The sequence below is a fragment of the Passer montanus genome, unplaced genomic scaffold (assembly GCF_014805655.1).
Source record: "Passer montanus isolate IOZ18808 unplaced genomic scaffold, ASM1480565v1 scaffold13, whole genome shotgun sequence".
NCBI classification, from domain to species: domain Eukaryota; kingdom Metazoa; phylum Chordata; class Aves; order Passeriformes; family Passeridae; genus Passer; species Passer montanus.
The window spans coordinates 14,738,721-14,764,501 of NW_024359832.1; the positions used below are offsets into that span (position 1 = coordinate 14,738,721).

The following is a 25,781-nucleotide window of genomic DNA, read 5'->3' on the forward strand; positions in this document are numbered from 1 at the left end:
CCATTCTTTCTCGTTAAAGAAGCAATGACGACAAGACATAGCATGTGTCACACAGGGATGCAACATAGACTACAGGGGTCTAAAGAGATAAGCCTCATAGCTGTGTGGTTTTTTTCTGTTTTATTTTACTGAAGATTAAATGTGTTCTCTAAAGCTGCAGAACTTGCCACCTAACACTGGGCAGAAAGTAACTTAGGGTAGTGATGAGTGGTTTAGTAGTTATTTATGCCTCGTGCTATCTATATTTTATTTTGCTATGGTAATTGCTAATACAAGGTTTCCTCTAATTTTTTTTCCAAAATATGGTTTTTGCAGTTTGATAGCAATTGTAAGTGTAATCACTAATGATGTAACAACAGGCTGCTTAATGTATTAATTCCATGTGCCTGGATTGTTTTGTTTCTCTTTTTCTTATGGGTACGGCACAGGCTAAATGCATAGCTGTGGGAATGCTCAGAAAACATTGGTGTTTCATTGGAGCACATCTAAATTATCATATTTCATTAATATGTTCTTAAAAACTAATTTTTCATACTAATTTACATAACTTTGTTCCAGGTCTGGAATGTTGGAATCGGGAATTGACAGAATTATTTCTCAGGTTGTGGACCCAAAGATCAACCACACATTCAGACCTCAGGTGGAAAAAGCTGTCCATGAATTTTTAGCCACATTGAATCACAAAGAGGAGGCAGGCCCCAGTACAACTCCAAGTGAGGAGAAAGCAGATGCTTCTGTTACAGTACAAGGTATTCTACTATTTCTCTGAGCAGTCTATTAACAAAAGAATGGGTTTTAAGAAAGCAGAATCATTGACTAGGTTTTCTGCTACCATAACACTGTTAGTATCAGTTATTAGCAAGCTGAGCTCCAAGCAGCATGCCAGAGCACTTGTCTCTTACTCTGTGTGTAAAGGTAGAAAGCACAAGAGATGTCACGCTGTCATGACCATGTCACTCTCACTTCTGCTTGAGATTACAAGGAATCATTTTATGGTGGGGAGAAAAGCTGGTCTCAGTATTATAGGATCAGATAAGACATAGAGCTGTAAGAGAAGAATGATGCAATTTTATTGACTGTCAGTAGAGATTAAAGAATTCTTTAACAGGCAGTTACAGTTGCTGTGTGTCGTAAAATTGGGATGGCTAAGGTCCTAATATTACCTGTATCAACTCCTAAACACTCCTGCAGGTGATTGTCCATTCTTTTCTGTTCTAAGAGACTCCACAGCCATCTATCTATTTGTAACCTTTATTTAAATCCAAGCCTTTTTCCTGTGAGGCCCATTTCCTTGAAAATGGGTTAACAAGCCAGCTGCAGTTCTCAGTGCTAGTCTAATTAATGCTTAGTTGTCCATCTTCAGAGCTGGTTCTAAAATTATAGAAAAGTGATAAGGTATTTGTGATAGTCCTGTTGTTACTTAGTCAATATGCTAAGTCAATTTTTCATGACATGGAGATATTGGAGGTGTGAGCTACCGACTTTCTCTTGTAGTGTATATACATAGAATATATATTATATGTGTAGTATTTTAGCCAGGGTCATCATCCTACTTAGGATGTTGGTAAAATTGAGCAAGAGCTGTGTTCAGATGTCCCTCCCATTGACAATCCTCATTTCTCTAGGCAGAGCTCAGGAACAGTGGTGTGTTACAGAGCTGAATGGATCTCTGGTAATCATATGGTGCTTGCTGCAGGAGTGTCTTGGAGATTTTTGTTTGTTTCTTTTTTTTTTTAGCCAAAATCTCTCAAGGCAAAATTAGTCAAATATTTTAGTTAGGTATATGTATTTTGTAGAGGGTGCTTGTTCTGTGTCTTTTCACATGTTTAACCTTCTATCAGAACAGAATTATGGAAACTAGGGTGAAGTAAACCTTTCCATAATTCTAACAGAATTATGGAAACTAGGGTGAAGTAAAACTCTGTTCTTTCTTACTATTCAAGGTGTCTCTGCTACAACTCCAAGTGCTAATGTAGCTAGTGATGCAATGTCCATTTTGGAAACAATAACTTCTCTTAATCAAGAAGCAAGTGCTGCCAGGGCTTCAACAGAGACCTCCAATCCCAAGAACAATGACAAAGTTTCTAAAAAACTCTCATCTCAACAGAGTGTGGATGGTAGCACTGATAAAGAGAGAAATGCAGAGGACTTGTCAGACAAAGAGAAAGCAGTTTGTGACCCTTCTGGAGAAGGGGCTGAAGCACTTGCAAAGTGTGAAGATTTAAATGAGCTTCCCTGCCAAAGTGAAGAAATAAAAAATTCAGCAAAGGATACTAATACGTTTACAAGTAAAGATATTCCACAGGAAAGTGAAGATGTAAAGAGTAAATTATTGGATAAATCTGACAAGAAACCAGAGGGCAGCGAAAAAAGTGAAAGAAGAAAAGAAAAGAAGGAAAAGCTTGACAAGAAATCTGATCATTCAAAGAAAAGTGATGATACTGCAAAGTCAAAAGAAGAAAAGCAAGCAAAAGAGTCAGAACAAATTAAACACTTAGTTCCAGAAAAAAATAGCAATAAACATAAAGCAAATGAAACCACTAAAGAAGGTATGGTGTGGGCAATGCTCTTCAAAATATGGATAAGGAGTGAGGTTTTTAAGTTAATTCAGGAGTTGAATCAGTATATTTGGAATGTAAGTTTTCTGCTAGTTCTGGCAAACTGGTCTGCTAATGACATTTGGATTTGATCCATCTCTCTTAGCTGAGGTACCTGAATTAGGAGTCAGATGACCTTTGATTTCTCAGGTATGTGATTGGTCATCTTAATCTGGCAAGTTCTCTCAACAATTTCAGTCCTCATTTAAAGTTTATAGTTCTACCTCAGACTGATTTTTTGTTTTGAATAAACCTGACTTAGCCTGGTTATTTCATTACAGTGTTATAATTCTGTTTTCTTATTTCTAATTCTTAACATAGTTTTGTTTTCAGTGACAAAATTGATGTTTTGGTAGGAAAACTTTAAGAGACTCAGTGTGCTGCCTTACAGCTCTTTGTTTTTACTTTTTCCTTTGCAAGAAAATATGTTAATAGATTCAGATATGGATGTACTCAGTGACATCACGGTCAGCTCCGTCCATACCAGTGACCTTTCTTCCTTTGAAGAAGAGAGTGAAGAGGAGCCTGTAATTTCTGACAGTACTGAAGAGGGGGAGATCACATCAGGTATAAAATAATTATATTGTTAACTGGAAATAAGGGGTGTGTAATGCTTTTGTTGGGTGTAGCCTGTCATAAATTTGAGGATTTGCAATATTGTACCTACCTATGAGAGAGGCTTTGAATGTGAACTGGATAATAATTGTGCAGTTGCAAAAGTTAAGGAGTGGACTTACTTTTTGAATATTTTTATTAATATAATATAGTATATTCTAAACATTGTAAATCTTTTTTTTATGCTACAGTATTACATAGGTGACAAAAGCACTTAATGGTGAATGTCACTGTTCTGTGGGGTTTCTTTCCCTCCAGCTGCCATGAACTTGGAATAACACCTGGAGTGCTTTGTGATCCCAGGGTAGTGGTTGTAGCTGACTTTGTAGATCAGATCGGGTTTAGAGATTTAGGATTCAGGAGCTTGGCCACAGTAGAAAGGACAGGAATGGATCTAGCTTTAAAAGTTCAGAAACACCAAGTTTTTTCACTGACTGTGTTGCCTTTTTGTGTTCTCCCTCTGTAGTACAGAGTTCAGACTCTGATTTCTGCAGTTAATAAAACTTTCCACTTTATAGTGCAGAAGGCCTTAGTACCTGAATGAGTTCTCTCTAGTATGCTCACAGCCTACCTTTTCTGCTCTAAAAATATAATTTAGAAGCACTGAATCACTTGTGTATTCTCTGGCTTTGGTCTTACTTTGAAACATGACAGATTGTGTTCAGTTATGACTAAATGTTTATGAAATTAAAGCAAGCCTTATGTAACGTGTGATGAATACAAATAATTTGTACAGTATTGCACTATTTCTAGTAACACTGATAAAACTGGAATAGATTTATTTATTTTTACTTGATTAATAACCAACAGTGTGTTTTCTGTATGTATTTCAGTAAGCCAACTAGTTTTTATGTACTGTAGTGTTTTCTTTGGTGTGGGAGGAATTAGATTTTATTACATAGCAGAAATTATATTGACTTCTCATGCATAGCTAGCTCCTAAATACTGTGTGTAAAGGGGCAGTGGGATTAGAGGCAAGAGGGAAAAGCCCAGTTGTCATGTCCTGGTTTATTCATGGGCTTGTCATGCAGTTTTTTGGCTGAATGATGTACACAAACACATCAATGCACTTTTGATTTTTTCATAATGTAGTGATATTTTGATACTAAAAGGATTTAACTGCTTCTGGTTTTAGAGTACATAATGGTGGATACGTTTTGAGTAGCTTTGCCTTCTCAAAAGTTATGTTGAAAGCACTGCCCAAATTTATCATTATATCTCTACGCTCAACAACCTTTCCTTAGATGAAGAGGAGAAGAGCAGCCAGAGTAAGACGAAGCCCCACGCGAACGAGCTGAGTGATGGGAAAGCCAAGCCCGTTCGGCACGCTTACGTTCGCAAGCCTTTCCTGTACTCCAAGTACTTCAGCGACTCTGACGATGAGCGAACCGTAGAGCAGCGCCGGCAGTCCATTGTGAGTCCGGGTTTCACCACTGCTCACACTCTGGCCCCAAAACTTTTTAAAGCAGAAACTCCACTGCTGGTTTGGTGGTGGTTTGTGCAGGCAGAGTCTTCAGTTTCTTCTCCCTTCAGGGTTTTTTTTAAATCTTGTACTGCAGCTGCCCTTTCTTCAGGTTTCCATCAGTATGGCATGATCTGCTTTCCAGCACAGCGCTTTGTTCTGCTGGTTATAGTTTAAAGGCTCCTGGCAGTGAAAGCAATGACAGAGTTTTCCATCTCCTTCCCCTCCCCCCAAAATACTGTGACAATTTGGATGAAAAAAGTAACCCATATCTACCTGCAGCCTGCCTTCAGCAGGGTTTTTTGGTAGATCAGGCTTGTGTAGAGTACTGCAGGCTACTTCATTACCCCAACTCTTTACAAATTTAGTCCTTGCTGACCATGAAATCAGTAGTTTGTAGCAAGTCTGCAACTGCTGAGAATGGAAACAGAGATTTAAGCCTGTGCACTCTGTTCTGTGGTAGAAGGACCAGCACAGAGAAGAGGGAGCAGCAGTTATTTTAGATTTTTTGTTAGCCAGATACATATATTTATAATAAATATGTATATATTGTATGTACATACTGATAAAACATATGTTCTTTGAGAAGGTTGTGTGGCTTCAGTCTGCAGTGTTGAGCTGCAAGGAAATTCTGGAACTCAGCTAATTTAACTGCACAAAAATATGCGAGGATTCCATTAGCTTTTATATGATTTATGTATTAGTTTTCCTTAAGCTACAGTGTTCTGCTTTCTATGGGGTGTAGACATATTTGTAGTCAAAGAATGCTCTTTGACCTAATAATAAATTGTTTTCCTTGGTTTTGTATCTCTAGGCCAAAGAAAAAGAAGAGAGACTCCTCAGAAGACGAATTAACAGAGAGAGACTTGAAGAAAAACGTAAACAGAAGGCTGCAGAAAAGACAAAATCCCTAAAAACTGGAAATCAGAATGCTAAAGGTATGAGAAGAAAAGTTGTGAGTAGCCCACACCACCCTGTTTTCTTACCCTCTGTAGGAAAAAAACATTCAGCTTTGAATAATGGTCATACAGGGCTATAGCCATTTCCTTCCCTTAATAATCCAACATATCAACAGTGATGTAACAGAATAATAATACAAAGAATTAATACAGAATTTCTTCTTCACTTTTTCAAATATCCATTACACTGCTTTAGCTTAATTAACACCTAAGTGCTATTCTCTGCTACACCTTAGTACTCTCTGTACTGCTTTCTGTCATGTTTGTAGCTGAAACACTTATATAATGATATGTATGTATTTTGCCATTTGTGTATTATTTTAGGAAAAAGTGGCTTGCAATCAGAAGAACCTTCATCAAAGAGTCTAGAGTCAAAAACGACTGGTACCAGCATTAAGGATGTGCTTAAAGAGCAGAAAATTTTGGAAAAAAAGGTGGCCCTTAGCAGAAAAAGAAAAAGAGATTCAAGGTATTTATGTGTTTGCTCCAAAGAACTTAATGTTTTGTATCCTTTTTGCAGATTGGAATGGTTCTTTTCAACTTTGTTCTTAGCCTTATCCATTTAAACAGTTTTTTCTTAAAATATTTGCATAGTATTGTTACTAACAAGCGTGAAATTCCGGCATAAAAATTACAGCTGATTAAATATGTTGCAACTCAGACTGCAGTAGCAGTCTTTGTGGTTTTTCACAGAATGGTAATAAAGGCATGAGGATGGAGAGTTTTTACATGTTTGTGCATCTAATAGGCAAGTCAAGTTGTATTCATCTTTAGATAGATGTTTCATGTAGATACGTGCCTTTGTACTTAAGTGTCTACATATAGGTAAATATGGGGCAAGGAGAACTTTTACCCATTTTACAGGGACAACAACAATAATAATGTCATACTAATACCACTTAAAAGCACGGGTATTCAGGGTGTTTTTGAAGCTGATATATATAATTTTAGAAGAGAAAAAAACCTGGATGCTTTGGTTAGTCAGAAGTTTGGTGATCATGCTCTCTTTCTGTATTTTTAGTGGGCATTTCTCTCTTGCATTCGAAGCAGAAAGTTCACAAAGTAGTGTTAGGCTGGTACCAATTAATTCTTTGTTAAATTGTCCAAATACCTGTTATAGGCATGCTGAAGATAGCTGCAGAAAGAAAAATGAGCCATCTGAAGAAGATTCTAAAGAAATGCAAAAGACAAATGAGGTAGGTGTCTCTTAAGTATAAATCTTACAATCTTAATTCTGATAGTACTCTTTTGTATGTCCACACCAAACTGCATATCATGGCATTCGTTCTCACTCATAAGTTTTTCCCTGCCTGTTCCTTCGGTTGTATTAGTGATCTGACATCACTGTAGTAATGTTTTCTGAATTCCAGAAGCCACTGAAATGTGGTCTGTGTATTCAGTGCTGGTGCATGTTGTAATAGAAACCTGAGATGCAGTTTGAGCCCTAACCTGTGAAGCATGCTGGGTTTTTAAAAAGAGCAGTGTCTTTTATATGCAAAGACTTGAGCTTGATCTGTTTTAACTTCTCACTGAAAAGTTAAAAGGAAACTGACTGTGCTCCAAACACAAAAGGAAAGACAATTTTTATGGTGAGAATTTTATGAATAACATTTTTTAAATTAAAAAAGGTGGGAATAGAAGTTCAGGTAGAAGTCTAGATGTATATTTTTTTAGGTTTTGGTGTGTTGTTTAGTTTCAGATTTTTAGTTACAATTTTGTTTTACCAGACAGCATAATAGCTATTTAAAGTAGCTTACAGAGTACTTGAAATTGTGATTATCTATTCAAAAACCTTTTAAAGTCATTTTAGAAAAATTACCTTATGAAGAAAAAATCATAAAGTTTAGACAGCTTAAGGGTAAGTTCTTCTGCTTTTGATTTTTCTACTATAGCAGATAGCTGAAAAGAAAATGGCAATTTTAATTTTCTGGCTAAAATTAATTTTTATTACCATGTTAAGAGTATTCCCTAGTGTATTAAGTTTTTTTTCAAGAATTTGTGCTTGCCAAGTATGCTCAGGCGCATAAGTGAGGGAACTGTGTAATGTGTACTTATATATATTAAAAAAATCTCTTTTGTAGACCTGTGAAAAAAATTCTTCCAAAGAATTGAAACACAATCATGGAAAAAATGAAATCTGTAAACAACTTAGAAGACTTTCAGAATTGGGGCATTCAGCTGAGGAAAGCAAAAGTGATTCTAAAGCAGAAAAAGAACATAAAAGAAAAACTTCCACTTCTCTTCAGACTGAAGGAGCTCAGCAGGACAGCGAAACAAAGGATGCAAAAAAACAACTGGATAAAGCAGAAGTCAATACTGAAGAACCACAGAAGCAGAAATCCATATCTAAGAATGAAAAACACCCCAGAAAAGATACTGACACGGAAATTCAGCATATGAGAAATTCTGCCAAAAAAGAAGCCAAGTCTTACAGAGATAAAAATGAAAAGGAAAGAACTGCTTTAGAAGATAAACTTCCTTTAAAGCACAAATATAAAGGAGATGGTATTCACAAGTCAGGTGAAGATGCTGAACTTCATTCATTTGAGCGAAGTTTGAAAGGAGAGGATGGTGGCCAGAAACATAACCAACAAATAAAGGCTTCCTCAGATGACAAATGTGAAAGAAAAAGTAAACACCGAAGTGAACGGAAAGTATCAGTAACAGGGAAAGATGGTAAAAACCCTTCTGAATCAACCTTAAAAGCTGAGGAATTGCTGCGGAAAGAGAACAAAAAGGACAGACATCTCTCAACAGACAAACCAAGAGCAGAATGCAAGACCAAAAGGTCTTTGAGTGATTCTAAGCCACAGAAGGATTCCCTAAGTGCCTCAAAGCAACCTGGTTCAGCATCACACAGAAGAAGTGAAAGCTACTCAGAAGATAAACATGAAATAGAATCAACTAACTCTGATAGTAATGTAAAACTTGAAGATGGTGTTCATAAAGATAGACGAAGATCTAAGAGCCTTGCAGAAGACAAGATTTTATTGAAGTCCAAGTCAAAGAGTCACAGTAAACAGTTCAAAGCATCTGAAACAGAATTACAGGAATTAACAAAACAAGACACTGGACAGAAATTGGACAAAGATAAGAGCATGGAAGACAATGATTCAGATAAACAGCACAAATCCAGGAATGAAGATAAACGTTTGGAGGAGAGTGGTGCTGAGTTTCAGCTTGCAAGTGGCCCACAGTCAACTCAGGGATCACAAAAAGACTTTAGTCACAGAGTTAAGTTACATTCTGGAGAAAAAGGGGCAGTAAAAGAGAAATACAGAGGTGATAAAGATTTAAGTAATTCCAAACTAGAAAGAAGGTTCTCTGCTGAAGGTCATAAAAGCAGAAACTTAAAGCACAGCAACAAGGAAATAAAGAAGAAGGAAGAGAGCATCAAATTGGAAGATAAAGATACTAAAGAAATGGATGGTGGGCATGAAAGGTTATCTAATGTCACAATGGCAGTGGATAAAAAACAAAGCAAGAAGGTATCCTGTGAAAATAGGAAAGGCAGTATATCAAACCAAGATTTGCTTAAGGAGGAAAAGCAATCAACTGGCACAACTGAAAGCAGCCAGGTTCCAGCCCCTCAAAAGGCAGCTATGAATAATGATGACTTGCATGCTGGTCATGAGGAAGAGCTGATTGAAGTTGATTTGAAAAAAACAAAAGCACAGGAAGCATCTAACGCTGATGGAAAAAACATTCAAAACTCTCTCCAAGCCACAGATGCCAAGTGTGCAGTAAAACAAAAAGGATCTCGTTCTATCTCAAATAAGGAGTTAAAACACAGCTTGGCAGGTCCTGAAGCTCGTGAATCACAGTTTCTGCCTGCAGCTGAAAAAACTGTTGAACAAGAAGATACTTCTAATAAACAAGTTGGTGCCTTAGACCCTCTGTCCAAAAAAGCTTCCATGACTCAAGGTCCCAGTAAACAAGGGGCTTATAAAACAGGTATTATGTGTGAAACAAGTGGTAGAACCTTAAAGAATGCATCCACTAAGGATCAGGCTTCAAAAGATAGCAGAAGACCAAAGAATTTAAAAACTGTGATAAATTCTAATTCAGATGATGTTCCTTTAGCAATTAATTCTTCAAGAGAAGATGCTGCTGATGCAAAGTCCATGGATATGGATATCTCAGATTCTACAGATTCTTTAGGTACAATGTCTAAAGAATGTCACAATTCAGATGGGACTTCCTCATTAGAAGATGCTTTCCCTTTGAAGAATGATACAGAACAGGTTGTATACATGGAGCAAGACCATGCAGTGCCAAGTTCTGTCATGAAAGCTGATGGTGACAACACCAGTGTGGCAAACAGTATGGAAAAAGTTAATGAGATGTCCCGGCCTGATGAACAGGCAGTGGAAGGCAGTACAGCTGGGTTACGTAGGCGAGAAGATTGCAATGAAGCAGCAAAGTCAGAAAGCTCTCAAAATAGGAAGTTGAGAAGAAAAGAGGAAAACTTGATGTCTGGCATAACTGAAGATCATGGAAACGTAACAACAAAAGAACTTACCCCAAGAAGAAAAGGAAGAGAGTGCTTGAATATAGATCCTTCCACAAAGGGAGAAAGCACAATGACGGGTAGTGTGGAAAAGAACAAGGTGCATAACACAGATGATATGATCCAGTCTTCCTCTGTTTTAGTGCCTGAAAGAGGTCCTGAAGAAAGTTTCAAAGGCTCTGTTATAGCCAATGGGCAAGAAGAAACTAATGTGGTTAGCATGGAAGACAAAAATGAAAGCAATGCTGTAGGTACCAGTGCAGCAAGTAGTAAACTTAGTTTGTTGTATAGCAGCCTACAAAAAACTCCTGCCAGTGTGATAGGAACTAGCACAGAAAAGATCACTGAGAGCACTGCAATGGCAACTAGTACAGGAGGAGAAGGAGCTGAGGGTACATCACAATCTGGAAAGGACGGTGATGCTACAACGACTTGCTCAGAAGAAAGTGAGGTGACAGTAATATGCACAAGCATAGAAGCTGATGAAGGTTTCACAACAGGCATATGGGTAAAACCTAGTGAGGGCTGCAGTTTTGTCACAGGAGCAGATATTGGTGACTGTACTGTTGCAGCAGCGGAAGAAGGTGGTGGCAGTGTTGTCACTGAAGGATTAGCAGAAAGTGAAAGCTTCCTAACAAGTACAGAAGGAGAAGAAAATGGTGACTGTACCATGGTTGATGCAGAAGAAGGGGGTAAGGATTCAGTGAACCCAAGTGGAGTAGAAATTGAAGACAGTGTAAACAGTGCTGGGACAGAAGAAAAAGATGATGCTGTGACTAGTGCAGGCTCCGAAGAAAAGCAAAAGACCTCAGCTTGTGTAGATACAGGCAAATTTGAAAGTTCTGTGTCCTGCTTAGGTGAAATGGAGAGTGATGGAGCTGTAACTAGTGCAGGGACAGAAACAGGTGAAGGGTCAACCAGTGGTGATAATTCAGGTGAATTTAGGGGCAATGTGACGGCTGGCCAAGTAAAAGAACATGAAAGTACTGTGACTTGCACAGGTGCAGAAGAAAGAGGTCATAACTTCATCATCTGCTCTGTGACTGGTACAGATACCCAAGGAGAAAACACTGTAACTGGTGCCTGTGTTGCAGTGGTCACAGACAACAGTGCCACAGCTGGAACTAGTGGTGACAAATCTGAGGATACTGTAACTGGTGAAAGTGCGGTGACCAGCACAGGCATAACCCCAGAAGATGATGCTGAAATTTCAGCAGTGTGCACAGGGCTAGAAGACAGCAACGAGGGATTTGTAGTTTGTTTAGAAACTGAAAAATGTGAAAGTCTAATGGACAGTACAAGGGCAAAGGAAGAAGCCAGTATCACTACAGTCAGTGTAGGTCTGTGTGATGATGAAGGTTTTGTGACTAGTACAGGCTCAAAAGAAGAGGATGAAGAAGGTGAGGACATTGTGACCAGTACAGGAAGAGGAAATGAAGAAAATGAGCATGCTTCTACTTGTACAGGAGTGGAAAGTGAAAATGCACTCATTTGTATAGGTGCAGAAGAAGGTGAAAGTTCCATTATCTGCATAGTTGCTGAACAAATGGAAGCTGAGTCAGGAGTGGCTGGCACAGATCTAAATAAGCTTACTGTCGACAGCATGACAAGTGCAGAGAAAGAAGCTAATTTTGGCACAGACTGCAGAAATGATAAAGGCATTGTTGAAAGCAGCGTGACCAGTGCAAGTGCTGCAGATGAGGGTGCCTTAGCTGCACAGACAGGAAAACGTGAAGATACCTTGCTTCCCTCAGATTCTGGGGAATGTGAGGGTCCCATGACTAGTGCCATGGCAGTGCAAGATGAGACACAGTTTGCTGCTGAAGACAAGCATGAAAATGCCAGGACTTCCTTTGACAGCAGAGGACTTGATGCCTCTATAAGCAGTGCAGTTCCAAAGAAGGATGAGACTTCTCTTACTCCTGCTGACAGAGAAGTAAAGGTAAAAGGTGATGCCATCTCTACCAGCACAGTGGAAGATGCTCCTTTACATTCAGCCACAGATGCTGAAGAAGGTCCACTTGCTGTTGCAAGGGTAAATGAAAGTGGGGAAAACTCTATGATCTTAATAGACACCGAAGACACAGTGCCTATGCCAAGCACAGCTACAGAGTTCAAAGAGTGTGTGAATACTTACAGCAGTAAGCAGGAGAAAGATGAGTGCGCTATGATTTCCACCAGTATTGTGGAGGAATTTGAGGCTCCAATGTCAAGTGCAGCTATTGAATATGATGGTCAGCTCCCCTCTGTGAAAACAGAAGAAATAAATGAAGATACTATGGTTTCCGTAGATATGGAGGTATATGAGGTTCCCATGCCTAGTGAATCCAGCACAGGAGGAGATGAAAATGGTGATGATGGAAGTCACCCAACTGCTAGTGGGAAGGAAGAAAAGGATGAGTGTGCTATGATTTCCACAAGTGTTGTGGAAGAACAAGTAATCCTAATGTCAAGTGAAGTCACAGAAGAGGTGATTCAGCAGATGTCAGACACGGAGTCAAAGAATGAAACACTAATGATCTCTACAAGTACAGCAGAATGTTTTGAAGCTCCTATGTCTAGTGTAGCTGTGCAAGATGAAAACAAACTCACTGCTTCAGAAACAGAGGGAAGATACGAAGCTGCTATGATTACTACAAGCATGACAGAAGAATGTGAGATAGTCCTGATCAGTGCAGCACCACAAGCTGAAAGTCAGCTCATCGTAGCAGGAGATGAAGGTGCATCAAATGCATCAGAGGAATGTAGGGTGGTGGAGACCACTGCAACTGTAGATGAACAATTTGGACTAACTGCTTTCAATGCAGATGGGAAAAGCAAAGGTTCTGTGATTTTTGTGGGAGAATGTGGAGCTCCTGTGCTAAGAGTTGCAACTGACAGTGAAGATCAACACACTGCTTCAAACATAGAAGATAAAGAGGAGGGGGCAGTGATCACTCTGAGCACAATGGAAGAGTGTGATAGTCTCTTCACTTTCACAGTCATAGAAGAAAGTCCACTTGCTGCTGAGAGTACAGAAGTAAAAGACAAAAGTGAAAAAATGTTTAATACTGCTAACCAGATTGAATGCATCCTTTCAACTACAGACCCAGAAAAAAGCACAAATTCTTTGCTTGTTATTGGTAGAGAGAATGAGACACGTGAGAGTGGGGTGAGGACAGAATCAGCAGCATCTCAGGCCACAGGAGAGAGTGAAATCACAGAAACTGATGAAAATGCAGTGAACCTCATGAGTGTAGATGAAGCCCTTTGCGTGGAGATTAGTACAGAGACTGCTGAGAGTCCTTCTCCTGAGGCAGGTGAGGACGATGAGCAAGCAGAAGATGTTTTGCAGGAGGATGTTACATCAGAACTCTCCAGTACGGTTTCAGAAGCAGCAAAAGAGAGTGATGCTGTGAAGAATGTAAACTATAAATTAAATTCAAATGTACTTCTAGAAAGTGACTTACCTGAAATAAGGACTCCCCTGCCTAAGACACAGGGTCTTCCCTTAGTTTCTGCAGATGAAGTGACTGTAAACACCAACCATGGTGAAGTAACAGTAGAAGCAGAACTAGGGAAGAAAAGGGACCTCACATCGTTGCATGTAGAAAAGCTGTATGACAATGATGGCAAAACCAATTTGGTCAAAACAGGTGATACTGGCATTGAAGTTACTTCTCAGAAAAGTAATGCAACCTTTAATTCAGGTGAGGATTTCTTTTTTTTAATTCTTCATAAGTTGTCATAAACTGATGCATTTTGCCATTATAGTTAGAAATAACTTGTACTGTTGAAATATATATACCTCACTTCTTTGTTGGTTGCAGAATGGCTGTTAATACACTTAAGAACTGGTGACAAATAAATAAGCATGTGATTCAGGGTGAGCAAGACCAGCTGAATGCAATTACCTTAGTTGTGTTGGAAAACAAATACTAGAGTGCAAGAAATTGCTAAAATACATTGACTTAACTTTATATATTGGCTGACAACTTTATTTGCAAGGGGTAGTTATTGTGGAGGTACACATGGATTTTGTTATTAATGTGTTAGAAATTCAAAAAGTGTTTTAGGAAAGAGAATGCATTTCATTTTGACGTATGTTCATCATTATAGAAGGGTAACTCGTTGATAATTTTTAAGCTTGAGATTGGCCATCTTTAATCATAACTTCAGATTTTCTCTGGGTTGTTATTTAGTGGTCATGTTCAGATTCACTATATTACACTTAATTTTATCTTATGAATACACTTGAAATGGTTCTGCTTTGTGTTACAAAGGAATCAGCCAGTTATCGTAAATAAGTTTCTTAAGTGAGCAATAGATGTCTATTTTAAATAGAAAATGGCATTATTTTCTATATTCATACTCTGTATCCAGATCTATTTTTCTATGCTAACAATTGAAGTGAATCTGCATGGTTGCTGGTTCCTAAAATACAGAGTAATGAACATCCCACTATTTTTGACCTTACATCTCTTTAACCCTCTGAAGTAGCTGATGTGCCGATTTTTCTGAACGTTAATGAATTCTGGAGATGCTGTAATGAAGTCAAAGTTGTGACTTCATTATAAATTTTGGAAAAATTAAACTGTAGAAAAATCTGTTTATGCCACAGGAAGTGGAATGATGCTGGTCAAGTACTGTTTTTTTAAATCTTTTCCTTCTCATGTCTGTCCTTGCTGTAATTAAAAAAAATGTATAATGTAGGTTTAGGTCCAGTTTATTAAAAGCTGGCTTTATTCTCCAGTTTTAATGACATTTGGGTTGAGAAAGCTGTCTCTGCAGATTTTGGGATTTTAGGAGTTTTTCTAGGAAAGGTGCTGGTTTAGTAAGCTTGAAAAATGTTATTTTCTGTTTATACAAGAGGCATAGGAGCTGTGAAAGTGTAAAACACTACACAGTAAAGTATTCCTATCTTGGTCCTTGCCTCAATCCTTGTTGTCCATTAACGTAGCTTTTATAAATGGCAATGGTACTTATTCTGTGGACTGCAACCATAATTTAATCACTTAGCATGCATCATTGGTGAATTATCATGTTCTAACTATTTCTTTTTGTTTAGTAAAAGCTGTCTAAACAGGGTTCTGAAATAGGTTTCCAAAAATGCTGTAAAACTCATATGACTGTGCTGTTGCCTGTTTTTAAGATGTTATCAGTATACAGTTGTTCCCCCGGGGAATGAAATGGGAAGGAGGTTTATGATTTTCTGAAACTGTGTTGATGCTGACAGGAACTACTGAGTTTTCAGTCTCTGTAGAAATTGAACATTTTCTGTGGTTATGGTTCTAGAGCTGACAGATTTAGACCTAATTGTCACTTAAAGCAAAATATGTCCTTAGTACTAACTCTTAGCTCTGCATTTATTAATACAGAGGTCGTTTGCTGTTTGGAATTTGATCTAAAAAATCTGTTGATGGTTTCTTTTTGAAGGAAAAGCAAGAAGTAAAAATCAAAGTTAGAATTCATAAATAAGAAAGAAAAAAAAGCGCCAAAGTCAGAATTCATAAGTAAGCTATGGTAAATCCTGATACCCCATATTTTCCAAGCCTTTTGTATTTAAGGAGAACATAGCAGTACTTGTGTTCTTGCAGATGCCAGGTTTGGGTTTTATTCAGCTGGTTTGCTGTAAACAGACTGGCTGTTGTTTCTTTTGTCCTCAAGAAGGGTTTAAATTTATGTGCCATATTCATGAGGTAGTACTCAGAAATACCATTCTGCTGTAGCATGAGATAAATGCACAATGTATTCTGATAATTTTGACATATTTGTATTCCATTAGGCAATAATGCAGCCTTACCAAAGTTGACAGAAGAACTAGAAAGTACCTTGAGAACTGACAAGGTATTTATGTTATTTTGAAAATTTTTACTGCACTGTTTCTTGCTTATTCATACATCTTGCTAGGGTTTCTTCCTGTGCCTTTTGATTTTTGTGCAGCAAAAATGGAGATTTAAAAATTTAAACTGGAGAACTACGAAAGAGTAATTCTTCAGATTATTCATCTGTAGTTTTCTAAGCAGCTGGCTTTTAAATTGTGGGCTGTCCATGTTATTTTGTGTTAGGAATAATTCCCTCCTTCAGCCTTACTCCTTCTGTGACTGAGACATTGAAGTTTGTTTTTTAAAAAATCTGTCATACTGGGTGCATGTGCCTGATAGTGCCTGCAAAATAGTCACCCACACCCCAGCTCTTAGAGCTGGTAAATGTTGCTTTATTCCTTTAAACCAGTAAACAAACCTACACTGCTGTTCATTGTGTTGCATCTCTTCCTGGCCAGTCTTCAGAGTCACGTGTGTGTGTGTGAGCAGCACTTGCTGCTGCTGTGTTCTGATAACTGCAGCCCCTTATCTGCTGTCACAGAAGAGTGGGGCACCCTGGATAATCCAGGGTGTTTGGGCTCATGGGCTTGTGTAAGACCACAGCTGAGTCTGTGTGTCTGGGCTGTGTTCCATGCTAGGCAGGATTCCACATGGTTTAATTCTTCATTCAGATGCAGGAGCGCATTTGTGTATCTTGCCAAGCTCTGAGAAGAAGTTTTTGAGGGATACCATGGTTCACAGATTCAGGTGGACTTCTGGAGAGTGGAAGTCAGCTTCAGTCTTGTGGGAATTATTGATAATTCCACTAAACAGCTGCACTGTTTACCAGCATAACATGGTTCTGGAGTCAGTATAGTGATCATGTGGAATTGTAGCTGAGTTTACAATGTTCAGATCAGACTTAATACACTTAGCTCCATATAGCATTATTTATGCAGTGGTAACTTTGAGCTGATCTGCAATTTCTTTTTTTTTTTTAAAAAAAGCAAGGAAACGTAAAAAATCCACCCAAAACATAAGCTGAAGGGAGATCATTGTACCTTGTTATACACAGCAGATCCTTTTTTTTTCCTTGTATAGATGAACATTTCTAGGCTATTGGTTTTGTTTGGAACTCAAAGTAGGTGTTGTACCTTGAATTCCTGAAATCTGCTTTCTTAAGCTAATCTCTGTTACTAATGTTAACTCTAAGTTCAAATCTAAATCCTGTACTGTTGAACTTAGCTCTGTTCCTTCTTAATATATCTACTGATGTTGTAGAAAGCTTTTGAAGACTTTTATAGTTCATGATAAGACAATGTTCATTATGACACACAAGAGTGGAGTGACACATATTTGTTCTGAATATCTGCAATATTTGTTTCTTTTGATTTTGTACTTAGTCACAACAGTCTGAAAGTGCAAGAAGTGAAGAAGGATGTGTGGATCTTCAGACTAAAGAATTGCAAAAAGGTGATTTTTATGCTTGACAGCAACTGAATTTCTTACTGAAGGAACTATTACTTGTGATGGGAGGGGTGCAGATTTGTTATAAGTTTGGAATTGAAGAAAGCCTTCAAATCTTTCACTGTGTCTAGGAGTTCAGGGGGTCTTGAATTTGGTTTGTGGGAAAGGAGGGTCAGACTTTTCTTCCAACATGATATGCTGAAAGTAGGAAAGGATTTTATAATTTGAGATTAAAAAAAAAAAGTCAACTGCTAATATTCTACTTATAATCAATAAATAAAGAAAAACATTTTTCAGGAAAGATAAATTTCCCCAAGGAATGGCTTTCTTCCTTATAGGTTTAGAACATCCTGGTTTTAGGGTGCTGTGACAGGCCTTGTGAGGATATGAAAATAGTAAGTACTATAGGACAAGTTGCAGAGACTTTACAGAAAATTTCTGTTGTGTTTTTTTTACTTCATGCTCTCCAAACGATTAACATAATTGTGGCCATTCAGGCAGATTTGAAGAGCAGTTATAAGCAGGTAATCATCTAGTTAGAAACCTCAGTCAAGGCATATAAAGGAATTGAAGAAAGCCTTCAGAAATCTTTCACTGTGTCTAGGAGTTCAGGGGGCCTTGAATTTGGTTTGTGGGAAAGGAGGGTCAGACTTTTCTTCCAACATGATATGCTGAAAGTAGGAAAGGATTTTATAATTTGAGATTAAAAAAAAAAAGTCAACTGCTAATATTCTACTTATAATCAATAAATAAAGAAAAACATTTTTCAGGAAAGATAAATTTCCCCAAGGAATGGCTTTCTTCCTTATAGGTTTAGAACATCCTGGTTTTAGGGTGCTGTGACAGGCCTTGTGAGGATATGAAAATAGTAAGTACTATAGGACAAGTTGCAGAGACTTTACAGAAAATTTCTGTTGTGTTTTTTTTACTTCATGCTCTCCAAACGATTAACATAATTGTGGCCATTCAGGCAGATTTGAAGAGCAGTTATAAGCAGGTAATCATCTAGTTAGAAACCTCAGTCAACTTGGATCTGTGCTCAGTGATTCCTTTTCCATGTACTTAAACTAATATTCAGTAGGACCAAAACTAAAAAAGAATCCATTCTTCCCAAACCTAAATTATGCATTGCAGTTGTTTGGCTTTCCTGTTAAAGCAGAAACAAACGCCTGCTTTGTGCCCATCTTGATGGATTTTGTGCTCCAGATGCATTACAAAGATGTTTACAACACTACCAGATGAGAGCTAATCCTCAGTTATTGGAATAGCAAGCAGAACTAAGGTGAATCCCAAGAGGTACCAGTGTTACTGCTGCTTATATTGTCCAGGAAGGTTAAAGATGCATTTCCTCTAACAGAAAGTTGCAGCTGAAGGCCTACATGCTGTGAAGGGGCACACTGTTAAGCTCCTTTGTAAATTCTTAGACATACCAAATAGAAAAGAAAAACAGCAGTAAGGTGAGATATGAGCATGAGTATAAAACTTTGGAATTCTTTTTTTTTATTCTCAGGGTAGGTCAGATTCATATACCTGGTTATAGGGTGGTGTGTATTTGGCTGAGTGATACGAGACATGCTCTGCTCACAAGAAAGCAAATGTAAACCCTGAAAATTGGTTAGAAGAATGTAGACTTCAGAACAGCAGATCTAAAATTTGAACAGGTTTTTCTGTATGGTGAAGCTTCTTTGAAGTGCCTTTAAAACTCTGCCACTTCCCATCACTCAGTCACCCAGACAGACAGTACTTAAAATTTTAAATGTGCAGATTGAACTAGCTGAGATAATCTTGTTTCTTGTAAAATGTTTAACAAAAGTCCATTTGTTGTGTAAATCATGTTGGATATGACATACTGAAGACTAATGCTTTGTAGATCTTGGTAGAGAGGTTTTTTTCTCCCCCACAATAATCTCTCTTATATGTATATATGCCTGCATATATACATACAGCTCAACATACGTAAAAGGAAGTTGTTTAAAAGACAAATGTGTGTCCTGTCATGAGTATGAACAGCAGACACAGTAGTTTAGTAGTCCAAGATTCTTTGGAATGTAAACAAATCATTGCTGTTTGAGTGGGTAGGAACTAGCTCTTAATATGACACTGCTTTAAAAATTGAAAGATGTGCAGCTCAGCAGTGTAGCTGTGGAAGAATCGTTGCTGAAACACTGAGATATAAGAACCCAGCTACAAAATACATAAAGTTCTATGTAGAAAAAAAAAGTGGGTTTCCTTGATTTTAGGTTTATGTTTTTAAGGGAGAGTTGCTTGGAATGTTTCAGCAGCTTTTTTTTAATCAAGGTATTAATTTGGTGCTTTTGTGAATCAGATTTTAAGAACACTTGATAGAGCAGCTTCTTTATAATTCTCTTTGTGTATTTAAAGGTATGGAATTATTTCAAAACTCCAGACCACTCATCAACTCTAATAATTATTTTCCCTATTTTTGTGGTATGGAAGGCTGAGGCTGTACTTCATCAGAGTGTAGTGGAGTTTAGCAATTGGACAATTTCCTTACGTGCATTCTGTCAGCTCCAGGTTTTAGTAGTACAATTAAGCAAACTTCAGTTCTGTGGAATTAGAATGTAGCTTAATCACATTCTACTTCATCCCATGATGCAGAATCTAAGATTGTGATGGTTGAAATTCTGATTCAGATGGTAGAACTATATTTGAAATTTCAAAGTCACCATAAGTTTGAAAGATGACAGCCCCTTCATTGCCTGTATTTCAAGCATAAAGTCATTCTCAGTTATCCTGTGCTGAGGAATTCATATTCTTGTTTCATTTTGTGGGTATATTGTTAAAGAGAAGATTGGCTGTCTGGATGTCTCTTACTTCTGACATTGAAAGTAAGTTTTATGTAGTTTCAGGTTCTCTGGAATCCTTTCAGGGAGGTGAAGTAGAGGATACTATGATTCTTTTCGTTTGCTTAGCTTTTCTGATTGTGTTAAAATTATTTTTAATAGATATGCTGCAGAGGAATATTCCTTTAGAAAAAGAAACTTCTCATGTAAGTACTTGATTTTTAAATTTATTGTCTAAATCTGTGCTGCTTTTCTCATACTTGAATTTACTTATATTTACATTAAATATTCTCTAAGGAAAATATTATTTTTGTATATGAGAGAGACTATGTTTATTGAGACTCTGCAGCTGTGTAGGTTGATGTCTAATTATTCTTTCAAATCTGCCAGTAAATAAATCTTGCATTGTTATTCCATAGTCTGTGACTATTTCAAGACTGTTAACTGGCAGAAAAGAGAATCTTGACTGATCTCCATGAGACTAGAAAAAAAAATAGGGATTATTCTTGGAGGTTTTGATCACAATTAGAAACCTATTTTAATGCAGTCTGCTGTCTTTCACAAGATTTTATAAGAGGCATAAATGGGAAACTTGCAAATGTAAAGTATCTCTTTTGGAGCAAAAATAAGGCATTTAATACAGGTAGCAGGCTGAAATTGTGTTTGTGGTTAATTAAAATTGGGTAGTAAATATTACTGTATTGAAATGCTGGTTGGCCACATTTCTGATGCTAGTGAGAGAATTCTATTGTTCCTGTGTGTAGGAGAATGTTCTTTAAATCCAGAAATATTCAATGTGATTTACTGTGATGAAGTACTTTTAAAACATGTAGTAGGGTGCTTAATTCTGAGACTTTTTTCAATAACAGTATCAGTCAAAAATTCTGAAAATACTACAGGTTTGAAGTTTTTTGATCGTGCTGTTCTGTAGTAGGAATGTTACTTCACTTCTAGGAATAAATTCCTTTGTAATATCTGCTTTCCATTTTAATGTATGTTGTGCTTGGAAGTAGCAAGTAGGGAAAAGTTTCTCCCTTCTGTGTTTATAAACTTCATAGAAAAAAGTAAGTTATCTTTCTTTGTGTTTTGTGTGTAGGTGGAAAACTTGGCTACCCAGATAACTGAAGAACATAGATCTAGAGGAATTAAATGTAAATCTTCAGAAACAATGGATGAAAAAAAATGTAAGTGATATAGAAGTACAGGAATTTGTGCAAAGCTTTTCAATGTAAAACCATGTTCTACTGTGTCTAGGCCATAAAATGGTATTTTTGAGAAAATTCTAGAGTAGGGGAAATTCCAAACTCCAAACCAATTTTATAGTCCCAAAACAATTTCTAATATCTCAGTTAATATATTTTAATAAAAATATTAAAACAAATTTAATTACTGCACAGAAGAGCATTATAGTAGTTTTTTCAGTCATAGGTAAAGAAACGAATTTTATTTAGTCTGTAAAATAATTACTAATTTTATCCTTTTAGAATAAAAGATAAGGAAGCTGATCATCAGGAAAATCTAAACTTTGTGGAGATGGATGCTTCCTTTTCTTAGGTGGAAAGAAATAAATTTTAGTGTAGCCTTTTAGTTGTCTGGAAGCAAAAAGTGAGAAAAAATTCAGTCCATTGAATGGCATGAACATTTCTAAATTAAATTTAGATGCAGTTAACATCAAAATAAGTTGGCCATTTTGTTGTTATAATAATTACAAAACTGACAGTATAATAGCTCTTCAAGTTCTGGATTCAACTTCTTATGTCTTTCAGCATCAGAACAATTTAGAAAAAAGTTAGTATCATTAATAATAGCATTTTTTCATAAGAGGTTTTGTTCCTCTTCTAAGAATTGTGATCTGATGAAGTGAGTGACTGAAAGTCATGTATTCATTAGTGTCCCACACAGCATTAACTGTTTTCCTTGTCTCTGGGTGAGTTGAAGTTGAGGTTGGTGTTTTACTTCTACCAAATTTCAATTTTGAGCTGATCTTTAAAAGCAAACAAACAAAACAAACACATCTGTAACATACAAGAAACGTGTCATTCTCTTCTGTTATTGTGTTGTCTTCCCTTTTCAAAGAATGGTTAGAATAACTTTCTGTTCCTATTTTTGGTAGTAAGAGGCTGCTTTTCAGACTTTGGAATCTCAGTAATAGTGAGATGGTATACAAGTGACACAAAAATATGACAAATGCAGGAGACACCTTTTTTAACACTTTAATTGTTACTTGCTTTTGCAGGCAAACAGCAGATTGCTCAGGATGTGCTAAAAGATGATGAACAAAGTCAGCGTTCCAAAATGAAACCTGGTAACATCAAGGTATTTTCAAGAACTCTTAATGTTCTGCAATTGTAAATAAGATGAAAATCTTAGTCATAATTTCTTTAGCATTTTATATTGGGAGGTGTTTCCATAATTAAGCTACTTTTGCATTGTCTTGAGTACAAAAGAACTGACTAGCAAATGATGCTTTTCAGTGGGGGAGACAATTAAAAAAAAAAGGCAGGGGTCTGTGTTGACTCTTTGAGGTGTGGAAGACTGAGAGGAATGAGTTGCACAACACTTGGGAGCTTGGGATCTCACGGAGCGTTGTTGGATGCCAGCTCTCCAGCCAGTTCAGTGTCCACATGGGCATTCTGATCTGAGCTCTTCAGGAGGGTAATTGCACTTTACCTGAGTTCTGCTAAATCAAAACAGGAATTAGGACAAGATAGATGTTACTTTTAGGAGTATATGCATTACATTTGGGACTCCCATCCACTGATTTGTGATTAAGCTCAGCATCAAAGTTTTTAAGAGACAGTACAAAACTCATCCACTGATTTGTGATTAAGCTTCTCAGCATCAAAGTTTTTAAGAGACAGTACAAAACCTTGATTAGTAAAATAACTACTCATGTATTGGGGTGGGGTGGTTTTTTTTAGTGTAACTGGCAATGATTTTTAATGTGTAGTAAAACATCTTTCCTCTCTTGTTTCAAAATAATGTAGGAAGTGATTTCAGGTGATGCAGCAGAAGTGTCCAAAGAAACTGATGTAACACAAACACCTCCTAGAAGTACTGCAGAAGAAAAAGGTAATTAAATGCCCATTATGGCAGATTTTCTGAACCCGTATTGAATGTTCATTGCTTTTCATTTGATTTTTGAGAGAAAATGATAAATTGATCCCAGCAAATATACTTGCATATATTCTCAGGTTGATTTCTGCTCTGTTACTGCTCGCAATTAATGCATTAATCTTAGTTTCTTTAACGGTGAGAAGTTTTGATGTTTTTGCTGTTACCACCCACTGGCTCCATTATTGCTTCAGTATGTATCCTGGTTAGGAAAGATAATGGGAAATAAACAGGTAGGTGGGGAAAATAGAATAATCAGCATTATGTGATATGAACATCTACCTCTGACTACAAGCAAGGGCTGTCCTACATAAAAATCCATGACATATGACATAACCATCAAATCAGTTTTGTTTGTTTCTGTAAACAACCAGAAAAGAGTGCATGTTGCACTGTTGTAATTGAGTTAATTGCACTAAAATAAATAATAAAGATGGTATGTCCACATAATTAATGTGGCTTTGATGTTACTTCAGTCTGTCTTTGTGGGAGCAGTCTGAGAATGTTCCCTGTTATTAGTTTGACCTATTAATAGTTTTGTTTCTCATGCAAGCACGTTGACAAGTCTGAATCTGTTCTGCAATGTGCTTGTATCCTCAGCTTCCTGTTTCATGGAACATGCGAGAAAATGGAATAGGGGCTTGTATTTGTCCTACCAGTTTATAGTGTGTCACAAGTGTGAGCTTTTGTTCTTACCTTAAAATAGAAGACCTCCCTAACTCATGTGGCATTAGTGGGAAGCATTATGGCAGACCAAGACACTGTTGATACAAGGCAAACAGTGTTGATTTCTGATGAGTGTTTTTAGGGAATTTTGGGCTAAAGAATTAAATAACGTTTTCAGTGTGGAGGTTGTGGCTTTTATTATTTCTTTTGCCTAATAAAACAAAGGTATGCAATTTATTTTTTTTTTCTTTTGTATATGTGAAGATGAATTTAACTTGGAACAGGAAGTGTCTGAAAAGAAAAAGCACAGTCCAGAATCAAATGAAAATTCTCCAGAGGTGAGTGGTCTTATTCATGTTAACTCACTGAGATAGTGCAGGTTCACAGTACTCTGTCTTTGCAGTACATAACTATTTTGTATTTTGTTGACAGCCATATTAAAGTTGTCTTCAAAAAGTACCAAGGACTTACGTAGCTCTGTCAAAAAGGACAAACCCACAGACCATAAGACATCAATGTCTCATTATGGAAGTAGAATTAACTCCCTTCCTAGGCTTAATAGTGCTTACAAAATGTATAGAAAGCACTTATATAAGAGCTGTATTGTGTAGAAATGGTACTTTCTGAAAACTTTGTAATTGATGTGGACAGTTTAGTCATTAACAAATACAACTTGTCTTTAAAAAATACTGTCAACAGTTTCTGAAGTCTTTGTTATCTCCTAGGCATGTACTTGAGATATTCTACAGTATGGGTTATAAACAAATGTATCAACAGTTTCTGAAGTCTTTATGTTATTTCCTAGGCATGTACTTGAGATATTCTACAGTATGGGTTATAAACAAATGTGTGATCCCTTGAGATTAAAATTGATGCTGGCCTCTAGAAGTAGACACTGATATTAGAAAGGTGTTGGTAACGAATCATTTGGGGTTTTTTTCCTCAAATTTGGAGGTAGAAGGACATTTAAAGAATACATTTTGATATTTGTTCACTCAAGGTTTGAGTCTCTAAGAACCATTCTGGGGGAGATACTGCTAAGCTTCAGTAAATGCTGAATGAGTCATTTAAACTTTCCTTGTTTATAAGAGAAAGTCTTATTGGGGATGTTGCAATCTGAGCATCTGACTTTGTTACTTAAAAGTTCTCTTTCAAAGCTTAAAACTTCAAAGGGGCCCTTTTTTGCTAAAGATCCTGTTTATATAGAGAATATCAGCAATCTGTGTATTGGGATAATTAGAATATTAACTGAAGCACTTGCTCAACGTACAGGATGTAGCCTGTGCTATATGGCTCTAGGAAAAGGGGCTCATGGGATGTAAAGTCTGGAGTTCCTGTATGGGGTAATCCAGCAGCATTTGTGAGAGCAAGTGATAGATTTTGGGGCTAATGGAGCAGAAGGCACTGTGTTCTTAGACATGCTTTGTGCCTGAGTCAAACCACTGAGAATTTTGTATAACTGAGAGTTGTCTTGTTTCTTTTCACCTATATTAGTTGATTTCGTAACAGGCAGTGTCTCTTGCTATTAAACTTGCTTCATCTTTTTTTTAACTGGAAAGTACTACTTCTGCCACTGTCACATTATGAATTCAGTTAGCAGTCTTTGTATTGTATTGCTCAAATGCCAATTGTCAGTTACAGTAAGTAAAATATTTTTGTCCTTTATTTTTAATAGGAAAATCAGCCTGTAGTAGTGAAACGCAAAAGGGGACGGCCTCGTAAATACCCTCTTGAAGCAGTACAGCCTGGTGGTAAGTAGTTCATAATATATGTGTGGAAAAAGAAGGATAATAGTGACATTCAA

General features: G+C 37.1%; 1 protein-coding gene across 4 annotated transcripts in view; it reads left to right on the forward strand.

The window, feature by feature from the left end:
• BOD1L1 (biorientation of chromosomes in cell division 1 like 1) overlaps nt 1–25,781 on the forward strand; it is a 37,226-nt gene that overhangs the window by 1,507 nt on the left and 9,938 nt on the right. Inside the window, exons 3-18 of one of the 4 annotated variants that reach the window (XM_039699162.1) lie at nt 559–749; nt 1,944–2,549; nt 3,018–3,164; nt 4,457–4,626; nt 5,489–5,612; nt 5,958–6,102; nt 6,754–6,829; nt 7,715–13,832; nt 15,908–15,969; nt 17,330–17,399; nt 20,360–20,403; nt 21,294–21,381; nt 22,434–22,513; nt 23,185–23,269; nt 24,242–24,315; nt 25,653–25,728. In XM_039699162.1, coding sequence (XP_039555096.1) covers nt 559–749; nt 1,944–2,549; nt 3,018–3,164; nt 4,457–4,626; nt 5,489–5,612; nt 5,958–6,102; nt 6,754–6,829; nt 7,715–13,832; nt 15,908–15,969; nt 17,330–17,399; nt 20,360–20,403; nt 21,294–21,381; nt 22,434–22,513; nt 23,185–23,269; nt 24,242–24,315; nt 25,653–25,728 — 8,156 coding nt within the window. Of the gene's footprint in view, nt 1–558; nt 750–1,943; nt 2,550–3,017; nt 3,165–4,456; nt 4,627–5,488; nt 5,613–5,957; nt 6,103–6,753; nt 6,830–7,714; nt 13,833–15,907; nt 15,970–17,329; nt 17,400–20,359; nt 20,404–21,293; nt 21,382–22,433; nt 22,514–23,184; nt 23,270–24,241; nt 24,316–25,652; nt 25,729–25,781 lie in introns of those variants that run through there. The other 3 variants (XM_039699164.1, XM_039699163.1, XR_005626526.1) reach the window with 3 other exon arrangements.